The sequence below is a fragment of the Rhinatrema bivittatum genome, chromosome 1, assembly GCF_901001135.1.
Source record: "Rhinatrema bivittatum chromosome 1, aRhiBiv1.1, whole genome shotgun sequence".
NCBI lineage: Eukaryota > Metazoa > Chordata > Amphibia > Gymnophiona > Rhinatrematidae > Rhinatrema > Rhinatrema bivittatum.
In genome coordinates, this window is record NC_042615.1 from 55,153,496 (window position 1) to 55,174,083 (window position 20,588).

The 20,588-nt window shown below is 39.9% G+C and overlaps 2 protein-coding genes across 2 annotated transcripts in view; one reads left to right on the top strand and one right to left on the bottom strand.

Moving 5' to 3' along the window:
• The window catches only part of LRBA (LPS responsive beige-like anchor protein), a 1,658,631-nt gene that overhangs the window by 543,482 nt on the left and 1,094,561 nt on the right, over positions 1 to 20,588 (bottom strand).
• MAB21L2 (mab-21 like 2) lies at positions 16,737 to 19,024 on the top strand. Its single transcript, XM_029605406.1, has one exon. The coding sequence runs from the start codon at positions 17,415 to 17,417 to the stop codon at positions 18,492 to 18,494; it is 1,080 nt and encodes a 359-aa protein (XP_029461266.1). The 5' UTR covers positions 16,737 to 17,414; the 3' UTR covers positions 18,495 to 19,024.

The window sequence follows — 20,588 nt, forward strand, 5'->3', positions numbered from 1 at the left end:
ATTAATAAAAATCACTGACCCTAGCGCTTGTAGTTATTAGAAAGAAAAGATCCTGCAGCAGCTTTCCATTAAGACTGTCCCGTTTGGTTATAAATTGCCCATGGGTGTGTATCAAGTGGGACATCAGAGTGTAATTGTGCAATCCTATGCTTACTCTAAAAGTATTGTGTAGGCCATCCTGACTAGGATACAGCAAAAATTATAGTGTGAGGGGGTAGTCCATTGGTGATGGGACATAATGGGAATATAAGGCTAAACTGAGTAATAGCCTCTTCCTATTAAATAAAAGATGTTTTCCTACTCAGGGCCTATAGGAACTAAGCCTTGATAAATCAGGCCTCAGGTGCCTACAAAGGTATTGCTGAGCTGCTAACAGTTTTGCATTATATTTTAAAGATTAGTCCGGCTTCTTCAATCAGTTGGCTGATCATGATCTCATTTTACTGGACATCATAAGCACACTTCATAATACAAAAACCCAGAGGTTAAAAGAACTTGATATTTCTGTGCTGAAGCCTTGCTTGTACTGGCCTTAACATACTGCATAACTATCAATTGTTTTAATGCAAACAAGAGTTATGTTAGGATACACAGATCAGTAGCATTCTTGGGGTTTTAATTCTCTCAGGTCAGGGGCTGCCATTGTTGCTTTTTGCAGTGTCTAAGTTTATATAATTGATATCTAGTGGATTGTTGTGGTAATGTTTTGCAATTATACTTCTGTTCCTTACTGTAAACCACTTTATTCATAAGCTAGAAGCATGGGTAATTAAACTTTAAAAATAAATACATAACAGCTCATGAGAAAATGGGTTAAATACAACAATGCTAATTTGAGGGGTAATTGTAACGACTATTGTAGCAATTTTCAAAAGCCATTTACTGGGGTAAAGTGCACTTACTCGTGCATATCCTATGGACAACTCAATGGCATATTTTGTAGCAATTTTCAAAAGTCTACTTACTCGAGTAAATCACAATTTTACTTGAGTAAATGCCTTTTAAAATCAGGCCCTTAATATTTGTAGACACCAACCTGCATGTTTCTATTGCTTTATGATTATTTCCTTTGACTTTTTTCTTCCCCGTATTATTTTTATTTCCTGTATAAATATATTATATTTAATATACTTTAAACACACAATAAAATAAAGAGATATGTATCTATTACCACCACACTCCTTTTTTGATATCAAAATTATCCTTCCTTGAAAGCCTCTTTAGCTGTTAATGCTACATTCATGTACATAGCAGTGTGATATCTTTATGAGGCTCTATCATGTCAGCATAACACATCCATGATTTAATCAGATTCAAAAACAGTAGGATTGGAAAAATAGGACGCGCTTTCAGAAACCTTAAAACAAATCTCTTCAGTGATATATCAAGTAACAAATGCAGAATAGAAAGGTAGATGCCATGATTTTGTCTTTTATTATACCAATTGCAGTCAATTTCAAAAGACATTTAACAAGCATCCTTTGTATATTTTATATTTCAAAAACAGATGTAACTAGAAGCTTGTTAAGTTTAAAGTACAATAAGTCGAAACCTCTGCTCTCTCTTGCCTGGATTTCTGCTAGGAACAGAAAATTGCTTATGGCCTATTTAGCCCTCTGAACTGCTGCTTGCACAGCCCTCCAATCTTGCTGATCTGCAGAACTGAATGTGCCATGCTTAGATAGGTCTACCAGAGCTGTTCCTCCTCTAATCACTCTGGAACCTAGGAGGGCAAAGGTCTGATCTCCCTCCAAGCGCTGCAGCTCCCCAAAGTTTGAAAGATCACACCTATAGCAGATTCAAAGAAAGAAGTGGGACACACCCACCCCTCTGATAGAGCCGAGACGAAAAATTCATTTACTTTTACATTTCTCTATCTGCTACATGATAATGTGCCTCTCTTCCTAGAAGCAGCATCCAAAATGATCTTGCCTACCCTGAGATCTGATTGGTTCATGCATTGTGAAATAATTTCTGACAGCATTTCCCATACATACCAAATAAAATTTGAATCTCTTCTGCTCCTATGCTTCCAGAGATAAACAAATTGTAGGAGAGCAAATCAGTAACATTTAAAATTAATTATATGGTTTTTGTTTTTAATTGAAAAGAGCAATTATTCATTTGTGTACCTCTACTTTTCTTCATACTTTTAAACTACTGAACCAAGCACAATTATAGTTACTAAAAGGTTTCTACTGCTTTGTGCCTGTGGCAGAAATGTTCAGTAAATCAAAATGAAATATAATTTGCTTTCACAAAAGCAAGGTTTTGAGGGTACAGCAGTATACATTCTTTTATTTTACTTCAGTTTTAAATGCTAATTAGCAGATTAACATGCACCAAGGTGGTGCTCTCCATACAGTGAAAAGATCTTAAATGCTGTTCAGTTGATATTTGCATAAACTATATTTCACACTGATGGCACATTCACTTAATTGCATAAAATAAACTTAGCATATGGCCTTGACAAATCCTGAAGACTACAGAATACTATGTTAAACTACAATGTCTGTAGGGAAAAAATATGCCAGCTAAACGTAATGAAAATATTTTTTTACCATGAACTGAGTTTTATAATGTGCAATGCAATATGAAACTGGTTAAGCACATCTGCGTACAAAAAATAAATTGCTAAAACGGTCTTACGATGCATCTTATTTCTAGGCTCCTAAAACTGCACTAACAGACCAGACCCTAACCAAAAAATACATTTCCAGTTGCATTCTGGAATATGGAACAGCACCAATGCTTTGTTCAGCTTGCATAAGTCACAAGTGAGTGGACACAGTCCCTGTGGGCATGCCATTTCATCCAGACTGGACGGTTCATTAGTCATAATTACTCTAACTGCACAGCAGAGACTGCAGTTTTATCTCATCATACATCTTTGATAAAGCTGCCTGCATATCTGCTTCATCAGCATCCAAAGTAGCATTATTGGTGCTTTCATTTTCCAACCTTTGATTCATGCAGGATGCATCTCTTACTGAGCGATTAACGAACTCAACAGAGATTGAAGAAATACAAACTAGAGAAGCAGCAAACAAGAGAGACAAGATGTGATCTGCACTCTGGGATGAGGTAAACACCACTGTTACAGACTTCACAAACCACTGAGGACAGGGAAGACTAAAAATAAATACCTGACCCTTTTCTAAGTCACAATAAATGTACTAACCAGAAGGGTATGAATACATTTGTTTCTCTGTTTTCACTCATGCATTTTCAACTATTTTAATCATAATTGAAATGTTTATAGGGACCTTCATTTTCATTTTTTTCCCCCAGGAAGTTTTCAGGGTTTATATAACAAGAAAAAAAGAGGAGAAAACTCAGAGGAAAAATGGCTTCTGTTTTTTGGTTAAATATGGGAGTTTATTTTAGTGGACAGAAGCTGAGACAGTAAAAATATTAAGCAGATCCTGCCATCCACCCACACAGCAGCATCCCCTGCCTAATTGATCCTTCTCTCGCTCCCCACTATCCTACACTACGGAAACAGCATTTATCCTTACTGGTGGTGGCTCCAGCGCTCTGTAGCCCATCCCTGCTTTTCTGGTGGGGCCAGGGAAACTGCCGGGAAGGGCTTCTGCTGGGCCAATGCCATAGCAGCGGCATCAGGCACTTTGAGGGTGGGGGAGGGAACGTGGGAGCGGGACTTGAAACTTCACAACACCAGACAGCAGGCACTTTTGGGGGGGGTGGGGAAACAGAACTTGAAATGACACATCTGTGGCTCTGGAGGGAGAGCAGGACTTGAAACGTGGCACGAGCTTTGGCCTTTACCGGCTTCCAGCAGTGATGGGAGCCTAAAATGTGGGTGAAAAATCGGTTTAAACTGAAAATGAAGGCCCTAGCCATTTACAAATAGCACACATGGGACACTGTGAATCCGAACTCTGAGCTCTATATCCACCACAAGAAGCAGCCACGGTACAAGGTTCAAAGGGGGTAGGATTCAGGAGCAACATGAGAAAGTCGTCCTACCCAGATGCGTGGAACGGTGAAGGTGGAGGAGAAAATCTGTGGTGGAATTCAGGAAGGCCTGAGATAAGCTTAGTTTGGAAGACTCGAAGGGGAACGGCAATTGCACCAAGAAAGAAACTGGGCAGACTAACACACATACTGGTCGAGTCTTTCGCTTGTTAAAATGTCTTATTGCCTTGCTTGTAAATAATGTTGATGACAATCAAAAGATTTTTTTTAAAAATCGGGCAGACTAGATGAGCCTCAGCAGCACTGGAAGTAACTTAAAAGATTTTAGGTCCTGGAGGTGGGGGGGGGGGGGAAGAGGGCGGCACCCTGGTGTAAGGCCCATCAGACGCCCCCCCCCCCTCCCCGCCATACGCAAAGGGGCTCATAAGTCGGCAACACCTGGGGAGAGGGAGGGTTTATGGTTCTATGATATGAATTGCTAAACCAGGAACCAGTGTAATTTTAAATCAAAGAAACTTGATAAAAGCAACTGTGAAGTACCTAGCATTCAGACTACAATTATTTTGCATGTTAACGTATGCTCTAGTGCAAGATACAAAATTGGGGAAGAAAAAAAAAACACCCTTGCAAAAGCCGGAATCCACAGTGGCATGGAGTATTGTTCACAAAAGCTGAAGAACAGATGTTAATAGATTTCGTTTAAACAGCACTGCAGAGTGTATTTCCATTTCAAAAGGCAAAGGTTGCCAAAACACAGTTTAAGTATAAATTACTTGAATGAAAATGACACACGGATTTTTTTTTTGCAAGTCTTACTGTATAGCAATACCAAACAAAAGGACAACTCTCACCATACGAGTCTACAGGGTGCACCCGGCTCTGCTGCATGCCCCAAAGAGTCAGATTAGACAGCTACATGCAGGCACTGAGCCTGCAAAAATCCCAGAGTAATTAGTGTTGTCTGAATCCAATGACATCTGTGTTCTCATGGTCCTCTAGACTTGTCAGGACAATAAGATGTATATGAAAAAATATGACAAGCATTATAACTGCCCTTCTGAAAGGTCTCACTTTGGGAAAAGCTACAGAAATGACACATGCCACCTCTTTTTCTTGCCAACATATTTAATAGTCAATGCATGGAGACTTGAAAAGGCCCGTTTTTAATCATGCAGCCTTTGACTATGAAGGATGCATTCAAACGCAGGAAGGTACTTCAAAAGGAAAAAACTGTCAGTTTCCCTCTACGAATTTTTGCAAAAACAAATATACATTACAGCAGCAAAACAAAATAGCACAATTGCTTTTTTTTTTCTTTAACCATTTCTTTATCTTTGAAGATTAGTATCATTTGATGAGTTATTTTTTCAGACTGGTGTGCATTCAAGAACAGCTGAAACACTGTCAGAAATAGTTATCAAAGCAGGTCTTTATTTGTGGTTATACGGTCTTTACACAGTTTGACATTTCTCACCCCCTTCAATAAACCTGGCTGGTTCAGTTCTATTTGAAAGCCTTTGCTTTGGCGCACACAAACCCTTCTTTTCCACGGGATCCTTTCTGGCTCTGTTCTCTCCCTGGGCTGCAGCACTATGAGCATGCACTTGCCCCAAGAAAGACATTAGTCATCATTAACAGAAGCAGTGACACCGAATCTAAGTGCTTCTCCACAATGACCAAGTGGCAATCATCTTTCTCTGGCACTGTCAGTGCTGATTAGAGTTTTCTTTCATGAAAATTTAATCTGTCGCCTTTCTGCAGCTCCAGTTCACACTACTGTGGTACGTAACACGCGAAGCAGTGAGCGCACATACAGCATGGAACACCATAAAGAAAGATCCAGACTGCTCTGCTGCGCCTTTCCCCCCCGTTTCACCGAGAAACACAGATGTGCTGAAACGTCTATTTGATGCCACAAAATACATACAAAATGGGCACAAGCTGTGTGCATTCAGACTAATTATAAAGGAAGCAATCGTGGAAAAGTGTTCTGCTTCAAACATATTTCTTTCACAATGAGTTTAAGAAATAATTTTGCACCTCAGATTTGATACCGCTTAACTACTGATCCTTTTACTGGGCTTTGTGTGTGTGTGTGGGGGGGGGGGGGGGGGGGGGGGGGGAGGGCATTTTGAGGTTTTAAATTTATATTTTTAAAAAACCTAGTTAATATTTCCACAAATTCTAGCACGTTTGGGCTGTGGAAAGAAGATCAAATATATACATTTCAGTCATGCGTGATAAGACAGCAGCTATGAAATGCTACAGCCTCCAAATTTTGCTCTGGTTATCATCATAAACATCTTAACACCCCACTGCCATAGTTTTGTGTAAGAGAGATTTTTTCAAAACACACTTCTGTTTTATTTCAATTCATTGAAAGTTTTCCTCATTTATTGTAAGCATATGTTGTTGTTTTTTATAAAGTCTAAAAACCTGACAAAATGATATCAAAAGCAACCATGTGCACCAGCATCTTCAAAAAGAGTGCACAAACTTCCGATCATATAGGGACATTTAAAGCAATCTTAGTTTCTACCCTTAAAATGTGGGCCCCCAAATAAGGCATGATATATTTTCCATGTACGCCATATCCTTCTGAAACAGGAAAAAAGAATGCTCCTCTCATTTTAGAGAGTGAAACAAACCATGCCTCGCTCTAGCATTCTACCAATAAAGTAGGTGTATTTTCTTTCTGCCTGCACAATGGCCATTACAAATAAACCAGAGTTTATCGTCATTGCTAGGAGGCACTGCAGCAACTGATTTGCAAATGCTTCAGCACCAGCCATAATGCAGACACAAAGGCACAGACATTTCTCAATTTAAATGTGCATTTTCAGAACGTTAGTTTTATAGTTTCCTAGGATGTAACTTAAGAAGAAAGGAAACCGGGAATTAAAAGTGGATTAGGAATAGGAGCCTATTGCCGCTGCACTGCTGTGGCAGCATACCTTGATTAAATGCAGAGCAGCGCAGTAAAGCAAAACCAAAACCATATCATGGTAACCCAACCTAACTACCCATGTAAGGTTTGTTTATTGAGGCTCCAAACCTTTTAATTACCCTTCGACATTTTCAAGAAAGCAGTGCCTTGTTGCTGTTCCTTAGCACCGTGTATGCCTAGTACCATTATTGCAATAAGTAGTAGTAATGGTAGTTCTCTCTCTCTGTTGCAGATCCTGATGGAACACTTCGATTTCCAGATGAGCGCTAACAGTTGTCACTAAAACTATGCATTCACCATGTCCTGTCCGGCAAAGCAAACATTTCTGCTTATGAAAAACAAATCATTGATAAGCATGACACTGCACTAGATCCTTCTGTTTTGGCTTTCTGACATAAGAGAGCAGCAGCTGAAAACCCTTAGTCAAGCAATAGACTTTTCCAAGCAAACCACAGCAACAAATTAGCATTCTTTATTCCCACATCTATATCAATTTCAAGCACAGAAGTTAAATCCCAACTCTCCCTTCAGCCCACTGCCTCCCTCCTTCTTCTTGGTCACTTGTCACTAAAAGGTTGGGGGATTTATTGACCACCCCGGACGCATGCTGTCACTGCTGAAGGAAATATGAGGGAGGGCTGTCGCTACTGCTCAGGAGCTCATCGATAATGACATACCTGCTTCTGTCACCCATTATCCATACTACAAACTACTTAGACCTAACTGAAAAATCAATAGCCTACTTGCACTGGTTCCTGTGGCTGCCTCCTTTGATTGTCAGCTCTTGTCTAGGGTCGGCACTTACATGAAAGGGGCTGTGACTGCCTGATGCTTTCAGAACAACCCAATGATATGAAACTAGCCAACAGAAAAGTAAATTCTGTCTCCCTGACCTCCTCATCAATTAGGCTTTGACTAGGCTAGCCTGTAGAAATTTGACCTTTTAAGTTTAAGGGTGAATATGGACTAGCTGAACACACCAGTGCCCTTGGCGCTGAGTCAGGAAATCCGTTGACAAGTTAAACAAAGCAGAAGGTTGTAACTGTCATAATTTGCATTGCACTTTCACGCCAACAAGGGTGTTATCAGTGAGGGCAAGCCCTGGAACACACAACTCAAGCATCCCTAAGTCACCCCATCGTAAATTTTCAAAAGAAGTGAGATCAAACAAATTCACAAATGACAATGCATCTAAAGTTCCACTTTTTTTTTTTTAATAAGATGGCACTTTAGGGAGCAGCAATATGCCAATCAATTCCTCCAAAGATAATGCACTGTTCACCAAATTTCATTAATGACTGGCTTGTTACCTGTATGACATATGGGTAAAATGTATCTAACCATGGCACTCACAGAGTATTCCAAAGCCAGTTTTAAACAATGTGTGTACAACTTACATCTAAAATGTTTCTCCTCCCCCAGCCTCCTTTCTCACATTCTCAATATTAAAAAAAAAAGAAAAATGCAACAGCATCTAACCTCTGAAATAAAGTGTTGAAATAGTCTCCAAGTTACATTGGTTGAGTACATTTTCTAGTTGTTTTTGAGTGTAAACGAGAAACACTTGCATTATAAAAGATATTAACACCTGGCTTCTTTTCAGGGCTCTAAGTTAAGCACTAAAGAAAACAAATTAACATATTAGAGGATTCATGAAAGCAGTTTTTGCATTCATTTTCTGCTTATTTCATATCACATTTGCTGACTTCTTTCTGAACTCCCATATTCTCCAGGTCTATCGCTAGGCAACATAATGACCGATTACATTAGTGTCACTTGCTTTCGGGACAAATGAAGCTCCATTGAGCAAAGCAAGAACCTGTTAGTTAGGAAAACCTTGACCAGCTTTCTTATTCTCTGAGGATACGAACAGTTTCTATCGCAGCCTGCTAAATTCCCATGACCATACGGAGCAGGAAGAAAAAAAAAACTGTGAAAAAACAAAACAAAACCCCGTATATTGCCGGAGATCCAGTTCAAAATATCTTGCTTCTAACAGATTCCCAGATGTCTGGAAAAGGAATGTACCTGGCTCCCTCTCGTCCAACTCTCCACCCCACTACACAAAGAAAGAATCACCACTGCAGCCTGGAATAACTTCGAGAAATGTCAGCCAGACTGCCATTTTGGCTTTTTCCAAATTTTGAGAGCCAGCTGCTAACAATCAGTTACTAGTACTTTGGGAAATTTTTATTCTGTGCAACAACTTAGTACATGTCAGTCACTTGGTTCAGGTTATTTGGAACATGGGATTTTTTTTTTTTTAATTACTTTTTTCAATGCATAATAAAGCAAAAGCAGCTAGGTCGCAAAAAGTATACGAGTGAGCTAGACCAGCACTGCTTTTATATTTTCTCCTTTTTCTTTGTACACAGTGCATACGAAAACAGAAATCTTCCTGAGGTAATCTGCATTGAGTAAAGCTGATCTCAGCCTTCTAAACATCTTCTCTTTAAGCCATAGCCTATAAAACGTATCTATTGTTAAACTGTGCAAAATCAAGCACACTAGTTTCATCATGAAAGACTCAGAAACTAGGAGATCAGAAGTATATTTTTTTTCTACAAATGCACAGCCCGTTACAGAGCACACAAATTCAAGAAAGGGCAGCACAACAGTGGTTAAAAAGCAGTAGGCCTAATCGAGTCTGGATGGGTCTTTTTACAGGACTAATATGATGATTAACTATGCATCTGGTAGCATGTCAAGTCCTTTTTGTGAGCCTATCTGATAGTGAAGTGAAAGGGCATGGAGAGTGTCCAGTCCCAGCAAGCAAATCATTTGGAAGCAGTCACAGCCATAGATCAAAAGATTTTTCACTCTATCCAGAGACGAGTTAAACCCACCAACCCAGGCCTCACACCACAGACAAAACCAGTTACAAAATAAAAAAAAAAAAAGGCTCCTTAGGATCCAAAGATAATAAAGTAAGATAGAAGGGAAAATTCAGAAGAAAAACAGACTGGCAGACCCTGGATATCCATAGGCCAAGGCAGCTGTTTTACGTCCTCGCTTTACTAGAGAGGGTAAAAGAATAGGGAGAGTTTCCATCCCTTAGATCATCAAATATTATTTCAATTAGGCCATGCAGATGTCTTCTGCAAATTATTTGTGTCAGTGGAAGGCTCTTGTTTACCATTTAAAGAAACCATAGCGTATCACTTTTATCCTCACTTAGAACAAGACTAAAGGGATATTGTGCAGTGGTGCCTTTACTGAACTTTCTAGAAAAATACTGACTCAGAGCTACAAATTTACTATTCTTTAAAAATCCAGGGAAAAGTCTCTTTGAAAAACAAACATATTTCTAAAACATATATATATTTTTTGGTAGTAATTATGAAACAATTACCCATAACTACCATTAAAATAATGCATGTTTTGTTCCATGATTCTACATTTTGTTAAACAGAGAATTGTTCTATATTCTGTAACCTGTTTTCTTAACTACCAAGCCAAATTACAAATGCCATTATCTCAGAACAAGAATTTGAGAATGTAATGCTAAAGTTTTTGAAAATGTAATAATTCTTTAAACAGCTGCATCATTTATTCTATTTTGGAGTTCACTGTTTTACCGCTGCAAAAGTTTTACCATCCTTTCCCTCCTGATAGAGCAGTTTCTGAAGGAAAGTGCCCAAGTTAACATGAAGGCTATAAACACTGAAGTCATCAAACAGTTCCTACCATAGTGCATGCTGAGAATTCTAGCCTGGATTCAGAAGCAAGGAATGCTGCTCTCAGTCAGCTGCATGTTAGGGTTTGATCTTGGGAATAAATCAATCTCCTACCATAAGCTGAGTGAGGCTACTGGCTGCACTTCTGGGGAGGGAGAGGGCAAGTGCGTTTCTCACCATGCAGCCAGCACAGAAGGCACAAATATCAATCCAGACAGTCAAGAAGGAACAAAACTAGTCTGGAGTCAGCTTGCTGGGTTTGCTTTGTAGGTGACCACAAGAACTATTCCACAAATGTTTTCCCATCAGTACCAAAAGGGGCAAAGCAGTCTATAAATAATAATAATAATAATAATAAAAGGTCCATAAGATGAACCGCTCCACTTTTGCCACCGTCACTTACTTTCTGAGAGTACAATTGAACAGTTGTTTCATTTCTTATACAGTATATATAAAGGATGAAAAATCTTAGTCTTTATTTCTCTTGCTGTTAGAAATGACTTTTTAAATATATTATTTTCCTCCAAGATTCACTGTCTCATTCATAGCTTACTGAGAGCAAATAATAATGGAATCGTTTTTGAAGAAGTCAAAACAGGCTAGCAATAATATTCCTAGATCTAGATAATTTCTACAGTTCAATTAGACCTACATAATTTGAATTATAAGCAGCAGAAAAAAATTGGGCGTAAAGTCTACCTTCATGCTTTTGTAAGTAACTGATTATGACTTTTCAATAATGAAACAGTTATTTTAGAGTAAAAGCTGGTGAATATTTCACATATATTTTGTAACTAAATTAGACAAACACTTCTCAGGAAATATAATCCCAAACAATCTAAAGCAAATAAAAATTAAAAAGGTCAAAAGCATGTATGACATTTTATACACTTGTTATTCTATTCTCATTGGCACCTAACCCAGTGAGTAAAGCTAACATCCAACAGGAAAGGAAAATAATCCTGAAGGCCTCTGTGTTAAGGAGGAAAACATCCCAGTTTCTATGATCAAACTGTAATGACTGAAGAGTTATCAAGATCATCTTTAAGAATAAATCAGCTAAATTTCAAAATGTGTTTGGCAATTTGGCTTTAGGAGAAGCTAAAATGAACTGGGAGAGGTAAATATCCCAAAAATCAACACACAAGATAAATTCCAGAATAAAAAAACAGTCCCTTTAAGTCTCTGGTATCTAATTACACAAGAAAGGAATGATCTTCCTGAAAATTCACTTCAAACATGACATTAAAAAATGACTGGGAAAAGCACACCAGCCAATGACACACTGTAGATGCAGCCTAAACAACTAATCCATTACCATGTGGTAGGTCATTTTGAAAACATAAAAAAGGAGCTATTGCATTTACTAGACTATGACGCTCAAAAGAGTCTACCACTGTGCATGTGTGCTCATTTAGCTACAACGTTTCTGTGCAGTTTGTCCTCTAGGCTAGATTCTTGCATGTGCTTCCCAACTGCATGTTTACTGGTTACTGGTAGAACTACGTCTGCGTTCCAATTGTTTTATTTATTAATACTTGTTAATTACTCATCTTGGGGGCTGCAGCAATTGAGGAATTTTAACACAGTAACAATTATGCAAAATTACACACAAAAAAAATCCAAGTAAAAATTGTACAAAAACAAAATTAAACAAAGTAGTAAAAGAAAACATAAAACTTTTGCAAAATCAGTTGTTATTTGAATTAAGGGCTACCACATCTAGACCTCATGTAACATTTCTTTCAAGTGAACAATTAAAAACAAAAAAAATGAATATCTCCTCCCATTTCACTAGTTCTCCAGTTACTACAAATTATGAAAGGGGAGAGGAGAAAAAAAACAAAACAGCTTCTCTACAATTGAGAAATTCAGTAGTAGGTACTTTATGATAGCCTAGAATAATCAGATTTAGGTATTGCTAATACATAGCCTACTGAATATATTATTTCTCCGGCAATCAAATTAGTTGAAATATTCCATGCCACTTAGCTTTAACTGTGTAAGGTGTAAAATAACTTAGCAAGCAAGATTCTTGTAAAGATTAACAAATAATAAAACCCAATTTCTACAATTTCAGCAAAGGCCCGCTATATGTTTTCTGCAAATGTAAACAGGAGGCTTATAACTGTCAGATCCGCAGAAGCATTTACCATAACTGTTCGCTTGGTTTTGCTGTTGAGAAACAGCACATGCAGCAGTGAATCATCTCTTTTCAAATCCATACATTCCCAGCAGCAGCTCAAGCTTCATCAGCAGTGCAGGAATGTATGAAAATGACAGGCAAAAGGCATTAGTTCTTTTCCCATACTGTTCATCTATAAATGGAAGCACAGAATTCTTTTACAAAGCACTCAAGCTGTGAATGTTTGAAGCCAAAGCTGCAGCAAAAGAAAAAAAACCCCCCAACTATATAACACAGAAGAAGAGTAAATTCTGTACATAAATCGTGTTTCTTTTAAATGGCTTTAATCAATAAAAAAAAAATGGAATGCAACTAGCTGCTATGAGACTGCTTTTCTGAAACTGCACTACTTAAGTCAAATTATTAGTCCTTATTAAAGCAAACTGAATTCATTTCTTAGTCAAACTTCACTCTCCAAAATTGCCACTTCCAATCATGTTCCAGGGCATTCATTTTCAAAGTTCCAAGAATAAAGTCTATGGCACCAAATGAAATGTACCTGGTTATAATCTGAAAACTCAATTGTACTGATAACTTAAGAACATGTGAACTAAAAAGTGTGTGGATGTACAAGCTTATCATTTTTTATTTGTAAATGACATTACTCTTTAAACAAATAAATATTGATCCAAGAAAAACGTCACACACTATGTATTAAAGGTGTTCTCTGAAAAGAGACAGAGTAGTCTCTAAGCGCTACAATTCTTCAGGGAGATGCTTTGCTAACCAAGGTTGTGTTATTTTACACTACTTTCAGCTCATTAAAATGTTCAGTTAATTGATGAGCTGACTGCTTATAACAGATGAATGCAAAAAAAAGTCCTTAATAAATAGCCTTTTTGATCTCAAAATATAAGCATCCTCCTATTTTTAAACCCGTTAAAACAGCAGCGGTGCCATCTACCTTCTGTTCAACAAAAACAATTCGCTGAAACTATGCCAACCTTGACAAATAAAGGGAGGGGGGAAAAGAGGAGAGAAAAAAAAAAGAAAGAGCAAACATTGCCCATATAAAACACTCGTGCTGCCCTCTGTCCGGTATCCTTTACACAAGCTCCTGCAAACAAAACAGTATTGCTGCAGGCAGCAGCGTGCTGATGTTGGCACTGCTTAAACCAAACAAACAAGATGTTTAACAGTCAAATAAAATGTCCCGCAGCCTCCCTAATGAATTTGTCAAGGACGATCAGATCACCCTCCTCCCCTGCCTCATTAACTCAAGTATGATGAGACGGATTATAACAAGAGAATACAGATCAATTGGTCTGAAGACTTCAAGTGGCTTTTAGCCTTGAGTTCCCTCTCTCTGCTTTTAATAGAATACAGTATCTTCTCCTGAAGGGCTGCCACTTCGCTTTAATACACCATCAAGGAGCTGCTGATGGACTTCTATACTAACATCCATAAAAGCAGAGGTGACAAGGGCTCTTCAATTACAGCCTCGGATACTTGGCCCTTCAATTATTCATATTGTATGGAAAAGCAGATTCCACCACAGATGAAGCGCTACTTAATGCAACGCGGCCAAAACGCCGAGACAAGCGCGGCTTCAACATGCATTATTTGCTGGAAGTGTTTAAAGTTTATTGCTCGGATGATGTTTCTAATTAACGCCGAAGCCATAAATTCCAGTCCGTTTTATATAACTGCTGCATTATTTACTAGCGTTTCCACTCCGGATCGAGGAAAATTGAGAATTAATTGTTTTCTTTTAATAAAACATTCGCCCCCTTCCCTTTTAATATGTGCTTATATTTTTTGCCCTCCCCACTTTTACCATCTTCCCTAACATTTTTGATGCGTGACCTGAAGCGGCTCCGAGGTTTTTCCTCAACGTGTCTTTGCATCTTTCCAGAACCCGAGGAGGCACTGAAACCTGCGTCTAAGCCATGCACCACTTTTCACAGCTTATAAACAACCAGGCCCGGATAGATGGATGGATCGTGGGGATTCCTTGCACTTAAACAGGCTAAGTTCCTGTCCCCCCCCATAACCAGCAACTACAGCCAACAGGGGCGCGGCGCCACTTAACTTCCTCCGGTAGTTTCTCTTTCATTATCTTGGGGGTTCGTTTTGTTTTCCTCGATTGTAAAAGGATCCGTAGACAAACAAAAAAAAAGTTAAGACTTGCTCGAGTCCATTGCTGATGCTTACTCAGAGCTTTCCGATCACTCACAAATGAAGTTTGCAAACGACACCAATTCAAGAAGTCACGAAACATGTCTTTTCGCTGGCCTGCGGTTTATTTTAATTCTGTAAATACGCCATAGTGTATATAAAAATCTATAAACTATGGCTAACACAGCTACATAAAAAATACACACATGCAACTGCTGAAAACACGAAGATAACTTGAGATAGTTTACATTTTCTGAGCCTCCCTGGTTGTCACCTGCAGCGGGCACACCTTTACGCTTTTCATCCCATTCTCTGGTTCATCTTTGCGAGGTTCCTGGAGCGTCTTCCAAATGTTTCCCTTACAGGCCCCGTGGACGGGGATTGTTCCTCATCCCGTTCCCGGCTGACACCACAGCCCTCCGCCCCAAAAGCAGAGGGACACTACAGAACTTCTTACAGTTAATTTCCGCGATCAGATTATTCCCGTCCATTTCCGTACAAACAGTTCGGAATATTTTCAACTCCTAAACGACAGAAACGAGTCAACTTTTCCCTTTTAAGGTTTAACAGATTTTTTTTTTTTAGTCCGTATTCGAATACGTTGTCCTTAATATTTATTTCAGAATGTTAAATTCTCTCTCGTTTTGTAAATAAGTACTGAAAAGAATGAAATTACAAAATATTCAAGAAATACTACGCTTCTAACGCGAAGAAAGGTGTCCCGCTGTCAGTGGCAAATCGGATAAGAATTAAGGCTACCTTAAACTTCTGAAAATCTACGTTTCAGATTTTGATGTCAATTTAATGAGAAAAAATTTACAAAAAGCGGTGCATAGCTAAAACATAAGATTCAGTCATAAAAATAATTAACCTAGATTTGCTACTATAAATGAAAAAAGAAAAAAAATCTACAAAAGACACTGAAGTTCTTTTACAACATCTTAGCCAACATTTGAGGTTAAAAAACTCAGACATGATTCTCATATAAACTATGTTATTGTTTTGACCTAAAATTATAACAAACAATGCTATGTATACTTTTTAATAAGCCTTCTTAATAGAATATATTTTCACGTTAGAATAATCTCCTCGTTTTAGCAAAGTTGAAGAGACTTAATACACGACTGCACTAATAATAGCAGTAAATCAGTCTTTTTGCTAGGATAAAACAAGGTGCGCTATTATCTGCCAGCCACTGCCACAGAGCTGCAGGCTGGTATTAGTGAAAGCAGATTTATATTATATTTATATTAGCAGTAAACTGCTTCCACCATCGTCTCAGATATATATATATATATATATATATATATATACACACACACACTGCCAGTTATCCATGCATTAAGTAGCTGCAAGGGAAAAAAAAAAGGCTTCACAGTTTTTCCGTCTGGCAAGTACTAGGAGTGGATGTGATTCAGCTCATGCAACTGCCCCTTGTTCTTGCAAGATGTTTCAGGCTGCATGTAATGCACCTTTCTGCACCCATGCCACTCTGCCCAGTACTACTCTCCGTCCACCTTAAGCAGTCACATACACAAGATCCTCTTCCTCTCTCTCTTTTGCTGCCCCCGACGCTGAGGAGGAAGGAGGGAATCGGACAGTGAGCGTGTGTGTTTGTTTGTATATATTTGTGCGAGTGCAGATACTGCATGTGCCTGCCTGCCTGCCTCTCTCCCCACAAAAGAAAAAAAAAAAAAAAAGAGAGAGAGAGAGAGAGAAGCTGGTGCTATCCCGCATGTAACGTGTCCGAGGCTTCTCTTTGATTGGCTGCGCCCTGACAGCTCAGAAGGCGATTGTGAGATGCTGGCTCCGCCTCCTTCACAAGGGCCCTGGGACCATTCATAAACTAAACAACTCCAGCAAAGCCGGAGACTCACGAGCAGGAGAAGAGAGCCAGGGAGCGGCTCCTGTCAGCCACAAGCAATGCAAAGGAGGGTTGTGAAGAACTAGTCTGGGATGCAGGCTCCACCGTCCCCACGTTAATGTGCATTCCTTGCAAAGAAAAGACCCTATACTAGGAAAAAAAAACAACCCAACAGAAATGAAGCAATGCAAACAAATAGCAGTCTGCAAGTAAAGAGGGTATGCAGACAAGGACTGAAGGAGACGAGGCGTCCATGAAAAGGAAAAGGGGGCGAGACCAGAAAGAAACAGCAGTCAACTCATTTCAAGTCTGACGGTGCAATGGACTGAGTGCACTTTTTCCATTCTCCTTTTTCTGAACATTTACAAAACCTAGCACTGTATCAGGCCTGCTGAGACCCCAGCGCCTGAAAGTTTTTTTTTTTTCTATTGTTTAAGAGACCCAGTGGACATTCTTGTCAGAAAGTCTCTTCATGTTTCCTTCGTTTCCAGATGTTACTTGCCTAGTGGATCCGTCCGCCTTTTCATCCCTTTGAAGCTGTTTTCCACTTTCACTTTATTTATTTTTTGACTTTCTTATTCTGGGGGAAAGCGGCCGGGGGTTGCCTCTGTGGACAACCGGTAAGCATTGGATCCCTCAACGTACTGCGAGACCCCGGTGTACAGCCCGGACTTGTGCCCTAACATGATAGCCGCCCAGGCCAAGCTGGTCTACCAGCTCAACAAATACTACACGGAGCGCTGCCAGAGCCGCAAGGCGGCCATCGCCAAGACCATCCGGGAGGTGTGCAAGGTGGTGTCGGACGTGCTGAAGGAGGTGGAGGTGCAGGAGCCGCGCTTCATCAGCTCCCTGAGCGAGATCGACGCCAGGTACGAGGGCCTGGAGGTCATCTCGCCCACCGAGTTCGAGGTGGTGCTCTACCTCAACCAGATGGGCGTCTTCAACTTCGTGGACGACGGCTCGCTGCCCGGCTGCGCCGTGCTGAAGCTGAGCGACGGGCGGAAGCGCAGCATGTCCCTCTGGGTGGAGTTCATCACGGCCTCGGGCTACCTCTCGGCCCGCAAGATCCGCTCCCGCTTCCAGACGCTGGTGGCGCAGGCGGTGGACAAGTGCAGCTACCGGGACGTGGTGAAGATGATCGCCGACACCAGCGAGGTGAAGCTGCGCATCCGCGAGCGCTACGTGGTGCAGATCACCCCGGCCTTCAAGTGCACGGGCATCTGGCCGCGCAGCGCTGCCCAGTGGCCCATGCCGCACATCCCCTGGCCCGGCCCCAACCGGGTGGCCGAGGTGAAGGCCGAGGGCTTCAACCTGCTCTCCAAGGAGTGCTACTCGCTGATGGGCAAGCAGAGCTCCGCCGAGAGCGACGCCTGGGTGCTGCAGTTCGGCGAGGCCGAGAACCGGCTGCTGATGGGCGGCTGCCGGAGCAAGTGCCTCTCGGTGCTCAAGACTCTCCGCGACCGGCACCTGGAGCTGCCCGGCCAGCCGCTCAACAACTACCACATGAAGACGCTGCTGCTGTACGAGTGCGAGAAGCACCCGCGGGAGACCGACTGGGACGAGTCGTGCCTGGGGGACCGGCTGAACGGCATCCTGCTGCAGCTCATCTCCTGCCTGCAGTGCCGGCGCTGCCCGCACTACTTCCTGCCCAACCTCGACCTCTTCCAAGGCAAGCCGCACTCGGCCCTGGAGAGCGCCGCCAAACAGACCTGGAGGCTGGCGAGGGAGATCCTCACCAACCCCAAAAGCCTGGACAAACTATAGGCCGCTTCTGCCTCTTCTTCTTCTCCTCCTCCTCCTCGTCGTCGACTCCCGCGCTTAACTAGGACTTATTGGCAAGCAGGAAAAAAAAAAAAAACACAACAAAACACGAAATAAACGATGATAGTGCGCATTAGTAAAAGAAAATGAAAGGAACCAGGCGTATTCCTTTCTCTCTCTCCTCACACACACACACACACACAAAAAGGACCTTTTAATACGTATGAACATTTGAAAATGATCACTTCCTTGCACAGAAGGAGAGCTAATCCTCTTTCTTCCAAACAATGTGAATAAAGTCACAAAGAAGCAATCGGACTTTACAAGAAAAGAAAATTTAAGGTACATTTTCAACTAAATGTGGTAATTTTCTTTGTTTCCCTTTCTTGCCTGAATGTTGTCACCAAGTGAAAAAAATTATTTAACTATATGTACAAATTCTCTTTTAAAAGTTTACTGATGTTAAAATGTATTTCAGTGCCAACCTCAGATTATGTGCCCCAAAAGCGACTTGTTGAAAACAGTAATAAAAAGATGCCTAACTCTACGCTGGCTATTTTGTGAATTGTTTTGAATTCTGGCAAGCAGAAAGAAAAGAGAGTACAATTCTAAACATACAAGCGAAGAAGCTGGTTCTGAAAGCCACATCTGGCGGATTCCCTCCATCAGGATCCTGTTTTATCTGCATTTTAGTTTTAATATGTAATTACAATTGAAACGCATTAATCTAACGTTCTCTCACGCAATGGCTTTAAATTGCCTTTAATTCTTACAAATCAGTTACATACCAAACGTTCCCAAAAGTTGTTTTAATCAAGGTTCCCCTAGATAAAGCCTTTATCAATTTCGTATTTAAGCCCTTAACCACGAAAACAGCATCCAGTTCATTTTTTTGTCTAAAATAAAACATCAGTTTAACTTTGAAATAGGAAGAAAATCAGCAAATATCTGCCATTAGTACCATACAATGGGTTTTATTCAACTTTTCGAATATTTCCCCCCACATTTTCCCATTTCTAAGCATTAACTTTCTTTTCCACGATTATTTTATTGATCTTTGATGACGTAAGTTGAACCCGCTAGAAAAATTAAGTTATACTTATTACAATGCTGTAATTATGCTGCATTTTACAAGCTAAATTCATAATTTGCAGAACCTAAGGCGACACAAATGTATTACATGATTTAGAATATTAAACGGATTATTCCTCCTGTGCAGCGCAATTAAACAGCTGTAAAGTTTTTAGGCCATTTACAGGCCCGAGACAAAATGAAACTTGAAATCAATATTTTGAACTACTTCCGGGAACAAATCTGGAACCAAGTATCTTGCTTTTCAGCAACTACTATAAGTAATTTTCAATGCACAAAGTAAAGGTTCATATTTAATAAACAAAGTGTTTACACTGTACAAATTTAAAAATGTTAGCACAAACTGTTTACATATGCAATGCATACACATCCGTAGCTTCAAAGTGCTACATAGTTCTGTATACCTAGCTTAATTGCTTGGCACTCCAGAAAACTCAATTCACTATGCATTGCATAAATTAAAGACAATATTTACTTCCATGTCGCTAGAGGATCCTTAAAATCTTCTGCAAATGTACAAAACAAAAAAAAAAGTCTCTTCTGAGCTACTTAACCTGTTTCACCTGACAAAAGGGAGTTTTATTCCAGCTTGTCCTGGCTACTGTTTCCTTGTAAAAACAATCTTGAAGTGTGAATATAAACTCTGATCCTATCAGGACAGATCTTATCTCCAATGCAGGTTTTGCTTTAAAAACTTGTCACAATGTTTTGTTTCCCCAGTGATTTAGAACAACAGGCAACTAAAATGTATCAAGCAGATGAAAATCCATTAATTTACATTAGTAAGAAGAAAACATGCCTGTTTTTGGTTAAAATATTTTCTACATCGTTGCTCGTCCTGAGCAAGTTTAGATTTTTCTTTTTTTTTTTTTTTAAACTTATGCCTGCCATTAGAAATATTTTGCATAGATGAGCTTTCAGTGTATCTGAGGGATACCAGAATAGAATAGAGGGATTTAGGTTTCTTTGAGGAGTATTTGGAAGTATTAACATTTTCCAATTATA

Bases quoted from the DNA above. Each gene is read 5' to 3' on its own strand.
- MAB21L2 (XM_029605406.1), top strand. From the start codon at position 17,415: ATGATAGCCGCCCAGGCCAAGCTGGTCTACCAGCTCAACAAATACTAC.